General features: G+C 42.0%; 1 protein-coding gene across 1 annotated transcript in view; it reads left to right on the top strand.

Moving 5' to 3' along the window:
* Positions 1-21,867, top strand: part of LOC113121312 (transmembrane protein 266-like) — a 40,242-nt gene that overhangs the window by 6,988 nt on the left and 11,387 nt on the right. Inside the window, exons 2-4 of the mRNA XM_033325110.1 lie at positions 2,703-2,894; positions 19,819-19,973; positions 21,432-21,505. Of these exons, the coding sequence (XP_033181001.1) occupies positions 2,703-2,894; positions 19,819-19,973; positions 21,432-21,505 (421 nt within the window). The remainder of the gene's footprint in view (positions 1-2,702; positions 2,895-19,818; positions 19,974-21,431; positions 21,506-21,867) is intronic.

Genomic DNA, 21,867 nt, shown 5'->3' with positions numbered 1-21,867 from the left:
TGCTAACAGCTAGCTGGTGCCTTTTTCTTCTGCTCACAAATGTTGTAATGTGTTGGTCTTCACCCTGTGAGGCTGCTCTGCTTAATTTGTTGTTGCTGCAGGTTACAGCTGATTTATTGATTTATTTATTTATTTATTTTATCTTCAGGTCTTTACCTGCTGGGTCACTTCAGCAACTTGAGCCAGTTTACTTTCTTGCTCTTATTTAACATTTAAAAAACATGTTGAACTTGCAAATTTATTATTATTTTTTTCACTTTGGCGAACTATCAACGTGTTATATTCCTAAACAGAAATAATATCTTGTTCATTTCACACATTCTCCAGTTAACCTGTGGGAGGACAGTGACAGAGGTTAATGAGGAAGTGTTTCATGTGCCTGCCAGTGTTGTTACTCAGAAAGACAATGTATTAAACGTTGTTAGTGATCCATTCCTTTATTTAATTACTCGCTGTAGATAGCAATTCATTACACTCTTTTCACATAATTGCCACTGTAATATTGAACCTTACATTTTTCTAGTATCAGTATTAATAAGCGAGACATACACATGATTGTTCAGCTCTGAGCATCACTCTGCACAGGGGTCTTTGGTTTCTAGCTTTGTGTTAGCATGATGCCTTTTCAGATGTTTGGACAGGTTTGCTGTCATGTTCGCAGCAGTGGATAGTTGTTTCTGTCCTCGGTACAGTTTGCACTTTACCATCACATAGTTGCTCCTTTGCCCAACAGTTTGATGTGCCCGAGTCCACGGCTCAAACATTTTATGCTGCTCACTATAGAAAATGTCAGATTTTATGTTTGTATACTCACTCGCATACATTAGTCTGCCCTCCACCAGCTCAGGCCACTCCAGTTTGCATCAGAAGTATTTTAGTGTTGACTTTATCACTGTATATTTTAATAAACCAGGTGTGCTGTGGGATGTGGGTCATTGTGTGTGTGTGTGTGTGTGTGTGTGTGTGTGTGTGTGTGTGTGTGTGTGTGTGTGTGTGTGTGTGTTGGGGGGTTATCTGTCCTCTCTGTCAGATTGTGCATCTCTCCTGAATGTTTCAGGTCACTCTGTGCTGTCTGTCACTGCAGTTGACTATAGGAAGGAATAATGCACCTGTATATAGCAAATGGCTGCAGGGAAAATCTTTGGCATTTCTTTTCCACATATCTATTATTACAATTACTTCAGAGTTTTTATTTTTGGGAGTGTGTCAGTGTATAGAGAATAACCTGAAACGGTAACGTCAGCTGCAAACGTGGGTTTAGGATTTTTACTGTATATTAACAGTGTCAGTATGTTTTTATTTAAAAGAGAAGATGGAGGCACAGTCTCTTTTTTTACCACCTGGTTTCCTCTTATTTCCTTCTCTCAGCTCCTTTACTCTTTTCTCCTGACTATTATATTTTTGCCACTCTCTTACTTTTAACTTGCACCTCCCTGTCTCACCTCCAGTTGCCCTGCTGACCCTTTGCACTTTGCACGTTCTGTTTTCAGGTTACTACCTGGGGCCCATCTTCTCTTTATGATCGTTGCATCTTTTTTCTTTTGCCCGTCTCTCTCTCTCTGTGTGTTCTATAATCTCTGATATCCATCCCCCTCTCCTCCCTCTCTCCTCCTCTCGTTTCCCCTCCCCATCCACCTTTTCCCTGACTTCCTTTGACGTTTGAAGGAGAGTGGGGATCCACTCAGCTGACAAAGAGAGAGGCGATGACGTCACAGCAGACATGATACACCAGCATCTGCTCTGGTCTAAAAATACACACCAGAGGGCACACACACATAGTCTGCAGCTGCACTCAGCATTTGTTTCCACCTCCACGCTCTGCTGAGATGGCCCAGCTTTTACACAACTGGGGCTTGTGGGCACACTGGGTTACATGCTGCTCAGTGTGTTTGGATATGAGTTTAAAGGCTGAAGGTGGATTGAAGGTGTAGGATGGAGGGTTTGCTGATATGAACACTCAGGTTAGGTTAGGTTAACCCGTCCTTCGTGACAGAATTTACCTTTTCTTGTTGAAATTCTCAAAATCTTCCTTGTCATTTCCATTCATTAAAACCTTAACAGTGGAAAATACTAAGACACGTTTGGCACATGACACCTGTTTACATCAGAAACTAGAGCTTCATTTTTCTGTGATCTTTCATTCACTCAACCATTAGATCCACACTTTTACAGCAGATCATTCAAATATAAAAAATATATATAGTATTTCCTATTCCAGGTATTACTGGGACAGAGACTGTTCTCAGGCACATGTATGTAACATTTACTGTGGACCTCAAAGGTAGGATAAGGTCAAAGATCCAGAAGCTGGTTAACCTTATTGGTCTGTGCCGGAGACCTTCACTGTTTAAAAACACAGCAGTGAGTTTTCCTGCTGCAAAGGCTCACATGTTCCTGTGAGGCCATGGTCTTCAGCAGTGCATGTTTGTGTGTAACCCTCTCTGACCCTGCGTTTACTCCCTGAGGCCATCGCTCTAAATAAGAGTGTGTTCTTAGTGAATAATTAAAGTGTGTTCGCTGCTTTGGGCTCACACATACAGTATATTCTTTTTAAATAAACCAGTTCCCTCTGCTGGGTTTTCTGAGCAATGTCTGCTACTTTTATGACAATCAGTAAATATCTTTATGTTGTGTAAGAACTGCGGCTGTTCTGTCACAGTAATGTCTGCCTTTCTGTTTTCCTTCTGTCTGTCTGTAACCAGGGAGGTGGAGCAGGCAGGTCTGTCAGACTTGGAGATCATCTCGCAGCCGGTGGAGGATGAGAACCAGTGTTTGGCTCCTCCGGTCCAGCTGGTGAGTTTTGGCTACAGGGATCTGCCCCTCGCAGCGCTGGACCTCTCACTGGCTGGTTCTCAGCTCCTGTCCAACACAGACGAAGACGAGAACAGGGAAGGGTGAGTGAGACTGGTGTTTTTTATCATAACAGGAAAGTTCTTCTTTTTCTGCAACAATTAAAAATTACTCTGACCAAAACAAATCAGACATTCCCTTATACCTGACAGCCAGTGGGTAATTTTCATCCCTACGCTCTGAGCTCGTGTGTACGTGGAACTGTTCTGGTTTTGATGATTTACTTTTTGTCTTACCTGTACAGGATCCCTTAACTTATCTCCTTTAGCTTCAAATGATTCTTCTAATTTTATGTTTCCTCGTATTTACTGTCCACCAAACCAAACACGTTTCTTCTGTAAGACACATCATTTATCACAGATATTATAAGAATACCATCAATTGTGAGTGTGACCAGCTTGCTTTGCATTGTCTGCTAGTCAACCAGCAATAACTGAGGGACAAAGTGGTGCTAGTTTAGATGACCAGTGTTTTCTTTTTCAACACTTATATTACATTACATTACATTTTTCACCTTTTTTGCAACTCAGCACTTTACTGATTTGCTCAATTCAGTGCCTGTGTAGCACCTCTGGTGTTAATCTACCAAAAATGAAAACACAAATGAAAACATCATGTCAAGTGTGTTGACATTAGTGCTACTCCTGCATGCTTGGTGTGAATCCTTATAGTTGAAGCATCATGTGACTTTGATAAGGTATTAGATTCGTTAGTGTGTGTGTGTGTGTGTGTGTGTGTGTGTGTGTGTGTGTGTGTGTGTGTGTGTGTGTGTGTGTGGTTCAGAGATTGTTGTTTTAGAATAGCTGCTTATAAGCAGAATCTGAAAAACGATTCAGAGAGAAAAAGCTGAGACAAAAATCAGTATTCAGTGCTTGTCATCCTAGTCGTGAGATAACTGCATTGACCAAAACTTTGTTCTTCAGAGCCAGTGACAGCTGGTCATTCTTTCCTGGCGTGTCAAAACAGAACGTACACCTTTACCATGGAGGTGTCCACATTTGAAATTCTCCTTAGAGTTTGCTGATTTTCCTGTCAGCAGTGACGGAGCTCACACAGCAGACACAGGTGCACAGCTTCTATTTGTCTTAGCAGCTAATGCAGACGCAGTAGCTGAGCTGCACTTGTATTGTGCATAGTGGAAAAATGGATAGTTGGACACTCTGATGGACATATGCTCCATATTGTCATGATGAAAACATCAGAATGTGTATTTCTGAATGTCTGTGCTGCAAAATTTGTCAACACTGACCACAGGTTATTTCTGTAGCATTGTCAGCATGGAGCCGTCACCGTAGGGAGTCATGAGCAAATAGGAAGCGTAGGAGAACTGCAACTTCCAGGGCAGAATTCAGTTTCTGTTTCTGCTAATATCAGGCCTGCCACACAGTGCCCCTTTTATTTGATGCATTTCATATACATGGTGTCACATCGGCTAAAGCAAAAATCATTTTTGCAGCTAGATAAAGTTTGTGCAATGTGCTGGAAATGCAGCTTGTTGGTGTCAGAACTCTTATGATGATGTGTGTCTAACTAGGAGAAACACTTAAAGCTGCAAGTTCTGGAAATGACGCTGATGTTAACATGAGACTACTTCGCTCCTCCTCCTCTGCAGTTAATTCATAGTTGTTGAGGCCTTGGCACAAGAGGAGTTGTAGACCAGACGAATATTCACCTAGCGAGTGACAGCTATGAGCTCTTTGGCCTTCTCTGATTGGCTAGAAACACTTTAGACCAGAGTATATCTGCACTGCTGTCAGGCTGTTTGACGAGTCTGGGTCACAGACAGCACCTCTCTGTATAAGATATGGTTTGGAGCATATTTCAATTCAAAAAGTATTAGAATAGTTTAGCTCTAAGGCGTGCTAGAATGATTTTAGTGCTGTTTCTCCTGTGAAAAGAACTGAATTATGTCGTCTGTGGAGTGAAGTCTGAAAAATATCTTTGATATCAGGATCATCTCTGTTGGTGCTCGGAGGTCAGAGCTTCACTAGAAGGCTTCTGCTCCTCACATGGGCTTTTACCTGGTGAGGAGCATCTAACAAAGGCCAATGGTTAGTTGCATTATAGGACATGTAGGGTTTATGAACCATGACCCACACATGTTTATTTCCAACATTATCACCGATCACACACACACACGCTCTTTGTTTTTTCCGTTTCTCACCCGTACACAAACACCACATAGTAAGTATGATTTTCCTCCATCATGTTTTAAGTCTCCCTTGCACAGGACTTTACTTGCTGTCCCTGTTGTTCCCTATTATGTCCATTTATCATTAAGTGACAACCTCTGGGTTGTTCAAGGTCCATAAGCTAAGTGAGATCAATTCATCATTTCAGACTTTATTGTAAGTGACATTTTACAGCATATTAACCAGAAGCTGATACTATCACACGCCTAATTTCTTTGAAGTCTCACTATAAATCTCACGTTTGACCAAAATCAGGCTGTTTGGAGTCGTCTGGCAACACACTTCCAAGTATTATTACTCCAAAGTCATTCACATAGTGCTGCCTACAGTTTGAAGTCACTTAAGTTTCCCAATGATCAATTTGATAGTGTTTCCTTTGTGTGATTAGAAATCACTTTGGTTTTTATAGTTCATGCTTTTATTTTTCCTCTGAGTGTGGATTTGTTTAGATGCATGTTGAGAAACTTTTAGTCCTTAATCAGCTGATTCCTGTAAAGTTCGATGTCATTATGAAGATAATATTATGTGATTGAAAATGGTAGTAAGGATCATTTCTACAGACAATACACTGATCATAAACAAGAAATAGTGTTGTACAAGTGTTGAGATGTGGTTCCAACATGATTGTGTGCAGGGCTGCTATGGCCTGCGGCTATAAGGTCACACCACAGCTGTGCTTTTGATTGGTCACAATTTTAACAGCTTTTTTCATTGCGCAGAACCTGCTCCCTGGTCAGTCTGTTTTGTTCTGTCCAGCAACTGTGACACGAACCTGGCGCTTAGCACTTGCTCTCACTAGGATGCACATAAACACCAGAAGCTGTAGTACATGGTCCAACACGCGCACACGCACACACACACACACACACACACACACACACACACACACACACACACACACACACACACACACACACTTACCATATCCATGCACAGCACCTCATCCAAGTCCTCTGTTTGACACCAAAATTAGGTCTCAATCCGTTGGTTTCCTTCAGTTGTCCAGCCCTGGCCAGAAAACAGATGGAAGTCACAGACGCACCGTCAACAGTGGATGGTGCCGGCACGAGCCTCATGTGTCCTGTTGCACGCAGGGTTTTGGTGATAGCATGGATTCCCATCCCTGTGCATAATAGGTCGAAATTTTCCATGATTGTGATTTGACGCCATGTGTTCGTTGTTCTGGGCTGGTGATGTTGGGAAAACACGCTGCGTACGGTGATGAATTATGCCTGCAGCATTTCCTGTTGCAGCTCAACCTGTGAAATACCTATAATGCTGCTTAAACTATGAGTTATCCAATAACTGGGTCACCAGCCTGTTGTTGAGTAATCACAAAACAGAGACTACCAATATGTTCAAATGAGCCTGGGTCTGAGGGCAGGAGACTAAATTTCCCCTTCTGGTCTCCTTGGCTGAAAGACTATATGAACCTTTGCTGTATGAAACAGATTTACCGGTCACTGTGGTGAAGGTTATTTTACCAGTGAGCTCAATTTACTCAAACTGTGCTTAGTGCGATGGGGTCACTATTTCATATTCAAGTCATTAGTGCAAAATGTCTGCCTATAAAAACGCTGCCAGTGGGAGTTATAAAAGTCATCATTCTTTCTTTTAGCTTTAATGAAATTCTATTTAAATCCACCAGGCATGAGCTACAGTAATGTGCATGTTACAGTTACACTGTACCTTAAACGCTGTACTAATCCTTCACATCAATCACTATTGCCAGGCTCTTATACTGAGATGTTTTGTTTGGATGTTCCTGTACATCCTGGTTTGGGATAATAGAGGTGAAATATCATGTTTTAGGTTTTTAGACAGAATATACAAGACAGTCAAGTAGTGAGATTCAGCACCGAAAGAGACGGGAAGGCGAAGAGAAGACGCGTCTTCTGACATTAAGGCCATGTCATCAGAGTCTGTGAGATGCAGAGAGAAGGTGTCAGTCAACCTGCTGTCCTCCAGGACCTAATTCTGTTTTGTTCTGTGGATTTCAGCACCGGTGGGTTTTTGGTGATTACGCCTGTGCCTCAGTCTCCTCGTTACTGTATCGATCTACCCGTCAAACAGACAGCAACCATTAGCCTCATTCATGAGCACCGCACCCGTGCACCATCATCATGTTTTACGACGGCCTCCCGCGGCAGCTGGCGGCTTTCTTCAATCAGCGCTTTCACATCAGCTACCTGAGTGTTGACTTTGTTGGGTCATAACAGTATGAAGCACGGTATGCGCGCCATCAGGACCATACCTGTTTTCACTTCCACAATGCCAAGAGGAACTGGCGGAGAGACTGATTGCTGAACTCACCCTTAGGGAAATGGGGCAGAGGAAATGAAGCTTTTTTATGGGTGTGTGGAATGATGAAGTGATGTTGAGAGGAGGCAAGACAGAGGTAGTGGGATGGCAATCCACAGCCATCAAAATGAAAATATATGTAGGAGAGAAGAGTCTGTTGGCTGCTCCACTGACTCGACTTGGGAAAGTGGATTTCTCCACCACCACACTGCTCTACTCCCAGCCTGTATTAGCTGGCTCATTGGCTTCCTGAGATAATGAAGGAGTGTTGTGAGGAAAGCTGTGTATGGGAAATGTTTAGGCATGCTCTGTAGTGATGTTTTGGTAGAACGGGATGCATGTTCTCCTGACAACCACAGGAGAGGTGTTTCATCAGCATGGTGACGCTTCACTGCATGAGGGGTGGAAGTTATTTTCAGTGGTAGTTTGGGAAGGTCTCGCTGTCAGCAGAACTTTTGATTCCAGAAGAAAGTGACTGAAAAATACAAAGTAAACTTGCATTTTTTTATGGTGGAACATCCAATCTTGTTTAACCTTGTTTAAGTAATCAGTTTGTTGATGAGTGCTGTACCTCTGCCCCTCAGACTCACACACTCAGACTGTTTGCTTAACAAACAGAGCTTTGTGCCGTCATGGTTTGTCTTTACTGTAAAGTTGCGGTGTGTTTCATAGCAGGGATGCAAGCGGAGGGGATTAATCACCAGAGAAGGCTCCTGTGTCAAGCTGCCACTGCATGATGAAGCACCTATTGTCAGCCATGTTTGCATATCGTAGCCTGTAGCATTGTGAAGGTGGAGCTGACCTTACTGCTATCGCTTGTAAAGTGTGCTGCCCTCACTCCACATGACAGCAAAGTAGTCACTTACACACTCCTCTCACACACACACACACACACACACACACACACACACACACACACACACACACACACACACACACAGAGATGTGTGTGCACGTACAGTATGTATACACAAAGAAAGACAGAGAGGAAACAAGGCCAGGCCTGAAAAGCTCTCTCACCACACTGCATAGTGCTTGTTATCTAATCCTCTGTAATCATGGTTCAGTTCATATTCCAGTTTATACTGGGCTGTCACACCTCATTAGGAACAATAGTGTTCCTTCATTGATGTGGCTGCACATTTAGATAGGCTCTTTTTTCTCTCTTTCACCACCTTTCTACATGTTTCTATGTTGCTCCTGGTTTTTCTTGCTGCTTCTACAGTTGTCCCTCTGTTTCTTACTCTTTTTTCACACTCACTATCTCATCTTTTTTTATCTTTTACTGCCTCCGGTTTCACACAAACTCTGCCTTCTCATAGCGACTACCAATCTGCAATGCAACTACACTAAATGCCAAAAAGCATCCTGTGTTTTCTTATCACTCTAAGTCATAGCACACACACTTGTCAACATGTCACACAAACCAAAACTACTTCATGCAGAGGCACCTTCACGAGCCTCCGGCAGCCTGCACGTTCACCGTCCTGTGCCGAAGGTGAAGATAGGTGGATGGATTGGAGATTTCCAGCACCGGTTTACTGTGTTGTTGCCTAACACAGTGTGTTCCTATCAGGAGAGAAGTGGGCGACATTGTGGGAGGTGGTTGCATCAGGGGGCAGTTGCAGTGTTAGCAGTTTTGGCGCCATGGTAAGTGGAGTGTAGTTATTAATAGAGTTGGGCCCATCCATCTTCCTGTCTAGGAAAAGTGCTGGGAGGACCAAGGTGGCGTGGGTTTGTGTTCAGCACTTTCATGGCCGCCCACTCTCCCCCTAGTCATCAAGCTGCTTTTGTTTATTAGCTCAGTGTTTTTTTTAGGTTGAAGGGCCCTTTTAGTGCATTTCATGTTGTGTTTGTGTTGGTGTGTTGGTGCATTGAGGGGACGGCAGGTGTTACCACGAACGTGGAGGGCAGAGGGGCTTTGGTTGGCAATTTCCTTTTAACATGGAACCTCATTTTCCATCAGAATAAAATATTGTACTAACAATGATAATAATAATATGATTTTTTTTAATTTGGTGATTGGACATAGAGTAGCTTACATCAAGAAAGGACTTTGATGTGACATGTCAGAGTATCTTTTTGTATAAAATCTCTCGCTATATCATGTTTTTTAAAACAATTTGGAGGGATTATGCTGACAAAATACTACATCACAGCATGATGTCCAGTGTTTACTATTGATTTTTACTCTTAGTGCAGAAACTGGCAACAGGGGCAGCCATGATTAATTACTGTATCTGCACCTGCCCCAGATGTTACTGGATGATGCACGGATCGGTTATACAGGTGGAGTAAATGAGACCGCCGGGTTGGTTGTAACACAGTGACCTGGGGAAGATCCATGTGGGATCGAAACGTTGCATAATATTAATATAATCCCTGGCTAGGGAGTGAGTGTGCAGGCACTACTTTATTAGCTTCACACCCAGATGATGTGCATAAAATTGTTTCGTGACAATTTGAAGTGGAAAGTTTGAAAATGAACTAAACCTGTAAGGAACAACACAAAAACTGCATCGGCAGGTGAGCTTGAAAACCAGGCTTCGTAACTCAGCTATGATACTATAAAACCACTGTGCTGCATTTCAGTGAGACACCAACGAATTCGTGAAGAGCTGGAGCAGAACCTGCTCACAGCTTAAGTGAGTTTGGTTTATTACGCCACTGAGCGTTTTACTTCGGTGTTTAAAACGTGAGCTTTACCAAATAAACTGAGCTTCAGTATTGACAATAAGCTGCAGCTGTATGAACCAAGTGGCTGCTGTTCGCAGCTACACTCTATCTAATTCAAATTTATATTCAGTAGAAAGTTCAGTATTCATCTCAATACTACATTTGCAACCTTTAGCTTCTCATGCACACCAGGCATATGCTTCACAAACCTAAAGGAGTGAGAATATAAGCAAACACAAGCTGCTACAGTACAGTCTTGCTTTCCTCCATGGCATTGATAAGACACAAAACTAGCTATGACAGTGAGGCAGAAAATTAGGTAGATGTTATTATTCAGTCCCAAAAAGAATCTGGCAGTGAGATAATCAACAATAAAATCATTATAGGCAACAGTACATTAATATATTATTTTACAAATGCAAGAATGAGACTCCAGGTCTTAGTTAATAGGACTTTAAAGTGTTAAACATTAGTGAATCATCAGCTTCAGCTGCTGATCTGTTCCACCAGACCATCTGGAAGTTGGTGCTTTGCTAAAGGCCACCTTGACAGCGGTGGTTGAAGGTGAGGAGAGTTGCTCATTCATCCTCTCCACCCACATTTTTTCCAGCAGACTCTGGGGATTTGCACCAGCCAACCTCCAGTAATAACCTTCTTTAACCTTTATAGATTTGTAGTTACTTCCAGCAGCACACAGCATACAGCAGAAAATCCAAACCGCCTCCTTTGGAGCTAATCATTGAACATAGCAAATGAGATATTCACTGTTGTGAGAAAATACATTTTAAAATGGCTTATTGGAAATAGTAGTTTCTTTTGAGTCTAGTAACGTAAGTAGCACTGAAGAGTAATGCGTAATGTGCCATAGCCTGGATTTTAGGTGCACTGAACAGACCAATCAGTGAATAATAGGCAGCTTTCCTCTGTATGACCTGTATGCAGAGCTCCTTGGAAAAGCAGAAATCCCAGTAGAACTCCAAGCTGAACACCATGATGACTAAAATCTTCCTCAATGATCTAGAACAAAGAAAATCCAATTCTCGTCCATTACAGCTCATCTCTCGCCAAGACGAAGTTGGCATTAAACTGAACTACAGTGGATGGGACATTGGTATTCACTGGGTGCAATGCATCCTGGGTGTTGTAGGATTGTTCACCTTGGGAGCTTTGTTTTGTTTGTTTTCTCCAGGGCATTAGCAACATTTTTTGCTGTTTGACCACATAATTGGCTGAGTTGTTTTAAAGGATCATCTGTTCAGAAGTGAAATGTTCCTTCGACGTCTCAGTGCGGTCTGTAATTATTACAGGTTAGCCTCGATTGTTTCAGTTAATGGATGTCCACATTATTAGGTAACATCTCATGATTAAACTGTAGAGGTGCTTGTATGCTGATGTTATTTATCAGTCTTTATGCTCAGCTGAGCTATTGGCTATAGCCTCATGTTTAGCATTTAGACATGAGTGTAGTGTCAGCGCATCTAAGTCTGTACAAGAAGGTTTCCCCTAATGTTAGTCTGTCCTTTTAAACCTTTGATGGAAACTGAGTGAGCCTAAAAACCATAGAGCATATCCAGCAAGTCCACACAAAAAGGCCTTCATGAGTTTAATATTTGTGTAAAAAAGAAAATAGTACACTGCCCCCCACAAAACAGAAAACAACATGTAGTAAGAGTGCCTTGTTTGTTCTTAGAGCATCGACAGCAGCATCCTGACCAAGATCAGATCTATCATCTGAGGATATTAAAATGAGTCAACAAGGCAATAAAACTGAGAGTTACAATCTGCCCTGCATTGATAATTGATTGATTGATCTCTGCACACATTTTGGACACTTTTTTATTTTTCATTCTTTGCACCTTATTGTTGTCCTGTAGCTGCGGTAACAATTGAATTTCCCCACTATGGGATCAAGACTCGACTCATCTCATCTCATCTCATCTCATCTCATCTCATCTCATCTCATCTCATCTCATCTCATCTCATCTCATCTCATCTCATCTCATCTCATCTCATCTCATCTCATCTCATCTCATCTCCCCAACCTAACCTTAGCTCTCAAACAGGAGGACTGGCCAGAAGTCCTAACTTTGCCTCAATGTCCTCAGTTGGATGCCATCATGCTCACAAAGGTAGAAATATGAGTACACACACACACACACACACACACACACACACACACACACACACACACACACACACACACACAGATGAATAAGGAATATGAGCGGTGTGGACACTCAGCCTTCAATACATAAGACAAATGGGCTAAATCCACTGAATGTGTCCTTAGTTCATGTCATGCCAAAACTGGCCCAGGCCAGAGGGGACACAGTCAGACGCTGCTGGTGACACATGCAGTATATTAATGAGTCTTATTAAAGCAACAGAACAGTAGCAAATGTTGTTTCTCTGACCCACTCAGCGCTGACGGCCTGACAGACCCACCTGGCCCGAGTCAATGGCCGACAAGCACACAGAGCGGACAAGGTCACCTCTCAAACTGGTTGTTTTCTGCCTCGTTTTGGCTTCACAGACATTTACATGGATGTTTTTCAGAGACAGTACAGATTTACCAGGTAACTGTCATATTACTGCTGTAACATTTTAGTGGAATGATCAGACTTTATTTTGCTGGCCCCTCCACATTTATGCCTTTATCTCTCTTTCATCACACACTTTCTTTGTCCACTCTTCCTTTTCCTCCTCCTTCGTGCTGCCAGTGTGTATTCAGCAGGTTGATACAGCTGTCAGTGTTTCTCACTGCTGGTGAGATTGAGTGGAGCTGGACAGGGAAACAGCAGCGAGATTAAATCAGGGAAAGTAATCGATAGCAGGGTGTCGAGTCTGACTCACAGCACCTGATGGCCTCATCAAGTCTTACTCTGCCATGTTGGTGTATTACCAAGGCAAATGTTGGTCATTTGATGCACCTTTTGCATTTTTAAGATGAAAAACTCCACTTTAGACACTGGAGCTCACTGCAGGGTTTGAATAAACAGCCACTGTATTTTGCGAATTGTTCTAAATATCGTAGCGTTTGTTTTGGTTTCACCACTGCTGCACACACTATGTTTGTAAATTAAACTCACTATGTTCTACTATACTACTATATGGTAGAATATCTACTACTACTATATTGCCTACTACTCTAATGCAACACTACATTGTAGTACATTTGAACTTTGTCTTTACCCATGGGCTTAGAGCTAAAATCGTCTTCAGTTGTCTTGTTCTATAGAATAATCTGATTCCTGCTGTCCAGGAATCAGACTTGTACCTTGGCTGTAGCACTATTTGAAATGATCTTTATATATAAAGGTTAATGCAGTTTTTCTTTTCTTTTTGACCTCGTGCAGCTTTAAAACGTGTTAATACAAACCAGGATTGTGTTACTGTTTGTTGTTTTAGCTGGTGTGTAACAGTGAGACATTAGGATTTAGGGAAAACAGCTGGTTCACCTTCAACCAAACTGATGGTATGTCCACCTGTACAATGTCTAGCACAGGCGTCCAACAGGTACAAGGTATTAAAGAATAGTTCTAGTTTAGTTTATCTTCTGGCTGTAAACACCATCTTGTTTTTTGTTTGTGTTCATTACAGCCCAGAACCTGCTTGAGTCAGCGCTACAAGGCACAAGGTCAATGACGACATAAAACCACTGAATATGCAGCTTAGTGACATGCTGTCCAGAAAGACGTCAGTGGTCATGGATTTTGTTTCTAACAGGAAAGAAGAAAGAGAGTTTGTGGTTTCTCAAGTTAAATAGCAGGTTTTTGATGGCGAATTCCCTTTTAACTGATAAATACTGTGTGACAAAACAGACACCAGGCATGTGGCATCCTGTCCTCCTCTACAAACAAATGTGTCTCCAGCACGCTCCACATTTCAACAACCAATGCACACACTTGCAGACACACACTCGCACACAAAATGCTTCGAGCTGATGCAAGTGTGGAAAAGGGGAGTACCAACTAAGCATAAAATACATGCTGAGTTTCCCTGATGCTGTCAGATTGCAGGTAATTAATTTTACATTTGAAAGGTTCCCCATTACCGGTGCTTGTGCACCACTGATCACAACACATCAGCAGCAAAGAGGCAAGCCCCAAAACTCCTGCAGCACTTTTACTGGAAACGCAACCTGAAGAATAAATGACTGACTGAGGAGTCCAGATGTAAATCTCAGAGGAAACGGACTGAGCTCTGATTCTCATTACTTTAGTTGGAATGAATGATAAATACAGTATTTACCTTCTTAACAATATTATCAGTCAAGAAAATTATTGATTAACTTTGTTGATTTGTTTACGTGACAGTTATTTAGGCTCAGTCCAAATCACATCTGCAACCAGGGCTGATACTGTGTGAGGTAAAAGGATGTTAGTAACAGCTAGATAAACTCACAGAACAATTACTAAGTGACAAGAATGACTATAAACAACAAAACAAAACAAGTATGATGACCAGAAAGAGGCTAAAAGGAAAAGAGGAAGTGAGAACTACTACTGAAACACAAACTACCTATCAAGACATGCAAGACAACTACAAAATGACACAAAACAACTCTAAAGTGACCACACAGAGACACTAACTAAATATAATGAGGCACGAACAGATGCAAAACAATCATAAAGATGTCTTCCTCCTATACAAAACAAATGATATTATTTTTTATTAAAACATTGGAAGTTATTTACTTGGTGTTTATTTATTACACACCCATCCATCATCTAGACCCCCTTATTCCTAACCAGGGTCCCAGGGATCTGCTGGAGCCTATCCCAGCTCTCTCTGGGTGAAAGGCAGGGGTCCAGCCTGGACAGGTCCCCAGTCCATCACAGGGCCACATAGAGACAAACAACCTCACACACTCACACTCACTCCTATGGGCAATTTAGAGTCACCAATCAACCTGACATACATGTTTTTGGACTGTGGGAGGAAACCAGAGGACCTGGAGAAAACCCACACAAGCACAGGGAGAACATGCAAACTCCACAGAGAAAGGCCCCTGATTTGAGTGGGATTTGAACCCAGGACATTGTTGCTATGAGAAAACATTGCTAACCAAAACACCACCTGCTGCCCACTACTGCAAGTTATCAGAAAAATACAGGTACATGAAGATAAAACCGCAAACACACTCAACATGTTTCATTAGAAACTTGCAGGACACAGACTGAGACCTCCAGCTTCTCGTGTGCACGGCACAATGAACAAAGACGACTGGTGTTCAGCTTTTCCTCTCAGGCCTGTGGGAATGCTGGGAAAAGACTCATTTGTATGTTATAGAGGACACACAGGTCAGTGTGTGTGTGTGTGTGTGCGTGTGTGTGTGTGTGTGTGCGTGTGTGTGTGTGTGTGTGTGTGTGTGTGTGTTGTATGTGTGCATTCATATGTGCACAGCGGATCAGAACCAGGCTTGATCAGTGTACTCGTGCCATTGACTGCAGTTAGCTCAGGTTTGGGTCATTTTGCAGTTTATTTAAGATGCAGCAGTAACAAGAAAGACTAATGAGACTGTGCATGGTGCTTTTAAACAAGGTATTCAATTATTCCTTGGTGAACGAAGCTGAATGCTTCAGGTTTTCTGTAGCAGCTGCTTGATCATTGACTTACTTTAGCACTGCTGTGATAAACTACCTTCCAGGGCTATAATTCAACTACTTTACTTATAAAACTCACAGTGTAAATCTGTAGTGCTACATGTTGAATTTCAGATTTAATCAAAGCACAATAAACACTTTTCAGAGTTGGCCAGTGAAAACAAGGTGTAAACACTGAACTATTTTCAGATAGAAATATTTTTAGCCACAAATGAGATGCAGTTGCAGGCGGCTGGCAGATATTTATCCCCTTGTCGACCACACTGAAACAACCCGGATGAGAAATGCTTTCTGTGTATTTTTGGACAAACTGACCTTTTAACGTGAACCAAGCCCACGTAGTGTGAGCACTGTACAGTATGCATGTTAGAGATGAAAATGAGATGCTGGTTCACTGTTGTTCTTAGCCAGAAAAACAATCTTTTAATACAAGGCAAATAGAGACACACATGATTTCACTTTCCCTCTTTGGCCACAAGAGCAGACTTGTTAACCAGGTGGTTCCAGGCCTGGGTTTGAGGATGGGGGGTTAACTGAGCTACAGGTACTTCTTTGTGACTGTTATCTGGCAAAGCTGCATCACAGACAGGACATGTGGTTTGGTATATATGTTTTCTTTCTTTAACTGAATTATTGTTTGTAGATTTTGGATCTTTGTGGCATAAATGTTTGACATATGTAGAGTCAAACATTAGTTTAGTTGAATTATTTTAATGTGGTATTTTAGTTTTATGTCTAATACGCTGCCAAAGTCTGGCTGCATCTGTAGGAAATCACAACATTTAAACACAGTTTGTTAGTTTTACATTTGGAGGCATCTCTAGCATAAAAGGAACATTTTTCCTTGAGACAGACAAAAACATCTATTTGACAAACAATGAACGTTTAGCTTCTGCACTTCACGGGCCTGCAGCCTTCCCTGTGGCAAAGGACTTAAGAAGCTGGGAGATAACAGGGAGGCCGGTCACTCCCTGGTCGCTGCCTCAGACAACTTCCTGTGCTCTTTAATTAAATCAGCCCAAATTGGCTCGACCAGGTGAAAACCTTCTGAGAATGCATTATTGCAAACGGCAAGACGTATTCTCACCCCTCTGAGAAACTCGCAGTGTGTAAATTCTAAATGCAAATGTGGGTGAACAGTGTTCACTCAGTAGTTTAGTCTAGTTTTCCTGAAATAATATGGCAAACACTGTGCAGCTGGTGTTGAATGTCTCTGCCAGGTTAATGCGGTAAATAATGTCACATGCTTTAAACGCTCTTGTTACGCAGAATGTCACAGTTTAGTTCAACTTCAGGTTACTAAACCATTTCCGCTGTTGTATTAACAGGTCCAGTCTATTTTATTTCATTAGCCACTTTCCTAAACTTGTGGATGAGCCAGTAGTTATTTCCAGAATGGAACATTTGGACCCTTGGCCTAAAGCTGATGGGTGGCACAGGAGAGGGGCACTTGTTTTTTCCTCTTTCCCCCTTTTGCTCGCTGCAGATTTAGAGAAACCATCTGGTGTTGGTGCGTAACCCTGGACTCCTCGCACATTTGAAACAGCCATATCAGCAACATATGCTTCTGTCTGTGCGTCTGGCAGCCACACACCCATCACTGGGATGCGAAGTGACATTACGCTGCTCAGGTGTGCACTTGTAAAGGCAGTGTGCGGGTTGGTGTGGTCTTCTGATCCAGTCTGGCAACGTGAATTTTTAGACGTTTCTTCTACCTTGCACCTTTTATCAAGGCTCCTTGTCTCCAGACAATAATAGGCCGAGGTAGTTCCTCTTTTCCTCTATCACACTGTCAGCATCACTGGCTCGACATCGTGACCTTTTTAATATGCTCATCAGCCCTCAGAGGTCAACAGCAATATACAGAAAGTAAAATTAAATTAAACTTAAATGTTAGGTCAGGAACATATCCAAAGCTCCTTAATAATTCTGCTCTCCATGTCAGATTATGAGATAATTTTATGAAACATATAGCAAAAAATTCCCTCTTGTGTTTTGACTTAAATATATCTAAAATCAGCAGCAATAAATAACAAAATGGGAGACCACGGTTTTTCTTCTCAGACAAGATGCCCTGTGTCCTGGCATGTCAGCCAGCATGCAGGATGGCCTGATACCTGGCATCCGCAGAGTCTCGTCAAGACTCTGGTGGAGCAGATTCTGCACCATCTGGAGCTCGCACACTTGTGCCACCCCACCCGAAGCCAAGAAGATGATTGCTATCAGCATGATTACGCCTTTAATAGATTAGTTGTGCATTGTTTACGGGCTTGTGGCTTTGCCCATGCCAGCTTTGAATGAATACTTCCTTCTGAGAAATCAGTGGGAGGGTGAAGTGATCAATTTGACAGCTGCTGAAAACATTTCCCTCATTCCAAAATAAATGTCTTACTGCAGAATAAATCACGAAGAGACTATTAAAACAATGTTTTTACTCTGAGCTGTTGCAGTTTATCCTTCAGTGATCTGCTGTGTGTTCAGAGATGGACAGAAATAAAACAGGGTTATGGTAGCCATGCCTAAAATCACCAGTTTGGTGCAGTTTTGTTGGTGGTAATTTGATTAGAATGAAGCTTTAAGCACATACAGTATAAAGTGGTACGTTTTTTTTTTTTTTGTTTTTTTTTTCTAATTGCATCTGTGTTTGGATCCAGTCAGCAGAATATACTATAATACTGCAAGTCATATATTTGTTTTCATATTCACTTAAGGTTGGTGAATAACTGCAGGGCAGATTATGTAAAATCTGATAAAAATGACTGTGTGGTAAATACTGTATGTCAGAAATGACGAAGGGCATAAAAATAGTCTCCCTGCAGTTTCAGCAGAGAACTGGATCAACTACAGTAAATCTTCTTTTTTGCCACATGGTCATGATGAGAGCCAGTCTAGAAGCCCTCCACCTCATATTTTTCTGGAGTGTATATCTTTCTAGAAGATTTCATCATCTGCTTTCAGACCTTAATTTTCTGAAGGAATTGGTTTTGGGATGCAGCCTACTGGTTACACAGCAAACAGGGAAGCAAAGCAGGACTTTCATTTAGTCTTAATTTGTTTCGTTTCAGTGCTCAGTGAGTTTATCAAAGATGCTTAATTTGCTTCTAATTCAAATGCAGCTCTTATGAAAATCGTTTCAGGGATAGGGCACATTTCCATCCAACAGTTTCAAAGTGAGAGTGTGGTTTAATAGTTTATAACTGATGCTAAAATATCCAGATTCGTGCGTAACTAGCGCAGCCTAATCAGTTTTGCAGCCACAATGCAAAGTGATTGCAGCTCATGTCAGTGGAATGAAGACATGACTGCTCTGCCAGTGTCTGCCTCGTACATGCCAGTGCATGGGGAGAGAGGAGAGCTAGTGAGCAGAGCCAACTTTCCACTCCAGCTGGAGAGCGGGTGAGCAGCATTGTTCCTCTCAGCCCTGGTAGTAGCTGATCTGTAAGACTAGCCCGCTATTTCAAATAGCATCTTAGCAGACACTTTGATGGCCTAAGTGCTGGATTGAATTGTTCAAGTCTTAAAAATGTTCACCTCCTGTTTTTCATTTTATTTGAGTTAAAGGTCTGACTGGAGATTTTTCTGCCTTCCTCCAAACCAATGCTGTGTTTATTGAAATTCCTGTGTGTATACTGATAGACTAGACGTGAGATGCGTAGATGAGTTTTGTGTCTCCCTCCTCTGATTGTGCTGAACATAAAATCCTTCCCTTCTAAGCCTCGTCCTCTACAGTGACTCTGTTCATTGCCGTGTAAAAAAGGGTCCATCAGTATTCCAGTCAAACCTGCAGCTGATGGTCAAGTCACTAGTTCACAGACCTTCACTGTCCCTCTGTCTGTCAGCACTGTCTCTCACCACCAAACGATGCTGAGATTCTAGCCTCAATGCAAACTACCGCCCCCTGTTGGCCATGCCCGGGAGTTCAGACGTCCACATCCATCCCTCAAATACTGCTCAGAACTTCCTGTTTCTGTCTGTGCTGTACAGCAGTGATAGAACTATTCACCTCTAGTCTGTACCTCCTTTATTAACCTTTAGTTCTGCTTTGTTTAGGACTAGATGTTTTTTTATCAATGTATTAATTGTGTTTGAGCCCAGCTGACATGTACAACATGTAAGCAACATAAATACAGAAAAACAACCCACACTAACACAAACCTCTAAATAAAAATCTGATGGTGTTCTTTGGTCTTTAGGTCTAACTGGCTGAAGCCATGCTGCGGCCATCGCGTGGCCCTGTGGCAGGTCTGTCTGCTCAGTGCCGGCTTCAACTGTGTCCTGGTGGCCTGTGTCGTCCTGGTGGTGCTTTTCCTGTCGCTGGAGCTGCTCATAGACACCAAACTCCTACAATGTAAACAGTCTGCATTTATTTTCTCCTTTATTTATTTATTTATTTATTTTTAATCAGGCAAAGATTTGCTGAGCATGCATGTTCTTCTCCAGCAATGCACCATGTGACACTGGTGAAACACCTGCCAAGGCATCCAGTGCCACATTCAGCTGCAGCTCCAGTGGAGCAGTGGGAGTTACAAGCTGTAGTGTCCTTGAACATTAAACTGACTCTTACTAAACTCCACTGAGACTTTTCTGCACCTGCAGCATTTATTCTCAGAAATCTAATTGTCATTAGAGTTATTTTTATTTATCATATATCTGCATGGGCATGTTTTTAAACCCACAGTCAAGGTGAAAGGGTTAATCTTTGCTGACATAAGGAGATATAAGAAAGAGTACATCACAGCTCAGGCTGTTTTAGAAACACTTTGCTTCATTGTCATCTGCCACTGATGCTTTAGTTATTCCATACTAGCTCTTACTGAAAAGGATTTTCTCTTCATGCTACTTTGTGCATTTATTTTTCTACAAAAAGAAAATTTCCCCGCAGATTTTTACTTTTGCTTTTGTTGATGCAATGTCCCATCGTGTCCTTCTGGATGATCCTGTTTGGTCAGAAACAATCAGCTAATGTTAAATATGATAATATATTATAATCATATTATATGATAAGACTTCAGGCACAGTGGTGACAATTCTCTTAATACGTTAAATGTCTTTTGCTGATGGTACTTCTGTGCTTTAGTAATTTATGTGTTGCAGAATATGTTTAGATGATTTTACTGCTGCTTTACCTCAGTAAAACACCTGAATGCTTCTGTCTATACTAAACATTCAGTGTCCACTCTTCCCTTTACTGCTGAGTGGAGTCTTGCCAGTCACAGAGGAGCAGGCGGAGTTGGATGGTAAACGGTTGTGATGGAGAGTGATGGAGAGAGGTGATAATGAACCAGGTCTCTTGTCAATGACAGCAGGCACACATCCACATTGATTACTGGCCTGCATCCAGTTCTGATGACACCTGAGGCTTGCTGCGGGGACTGCAGGACTCCAGCTACTTCAGATCTGTGTAATCTGACGACTTGTCGACTTCCAGTCCCACAAGACAAACACAAGAGTCGGCAATGAGGCGGGAGAGTGCACGGAGACATTAGTGGGATATGGGTAGATTCAGGCTGGCACTGAGGATTAATGGATGAGCTCTGACATATAGAAAATTGTAAAAAATGCTGATGGACAAAATGTCAAGGAGGGAAGGAGCTTCAGGAGTGAAATGGGTGCAGTTTGAAATGAATCCAGGCAGGATATCAGAATATGAAGATTTATATACTGAGTGAAGTACAGGAGCAGGACTGTAACACACAGAGGGTAGAAACAGTTTTTACAGGAACAGCCTGCTTTGTTGTGTTTGTTGCTTCTTGTTAGCTCTTCTTTAAAAACAGGTTCACACTGGTCTTGTTTCTTCTCTCAACAGTTTCCAATGCTTTCCAGTTTGCTAGCATCATCCACTGGATCAGCCTTATCATCTTGTCACTCTTCTTTTCGGAGGTAAGAGAAAACCTCATCTCTGGTTTCACCAGGACCCAGGTTTTCTGGCTGCGTCAGCTGACACATTTCTTTTTAACGTATGATTGAATTGGACCAAGCCAAACTTTCTTCAGCTGTAGATTCTGTTGAGAACTGCAAACAAGGTGCGGGCCTGAGGGAACAAAAGTAGGTGGTTGCCATTTAATTTCCATTATCGTCTAGTCAGGATTTAGCTTTAGCTTCAAAATGCTGCCTGGAGGCTGGGTGGCTGGCAAAATGTCTATCGTTTGAACCATAATTGTAATTAGTCTTAATAAAATTGGAGCCATTGTTTGATAAAATAATTTCTTATCATCACAGTGGAATTGTGAGAAAGAGAATGA

Source organism: Mastacembelus armatus, unplaced genomic scaffold (genome assembly GCF_900324485.2).
Source record: "Mastacembelus armatus unplaced genomic scaffold, fMasArm1.2, whole genome shotgun sequence".
Classification (NCBI taxonomy): domain Eukaryota; kingdom Metazoa; phylum Chordata; class Actinopteri; order Synbranchiformes; family Mastacembelidae; genus Mastacembelus; species Mastacembelus armatus.
Note: the sequence above shows the minus strand (reverse complement) of the source record. Positions and strands in the feature narration are given on the sequence as shown.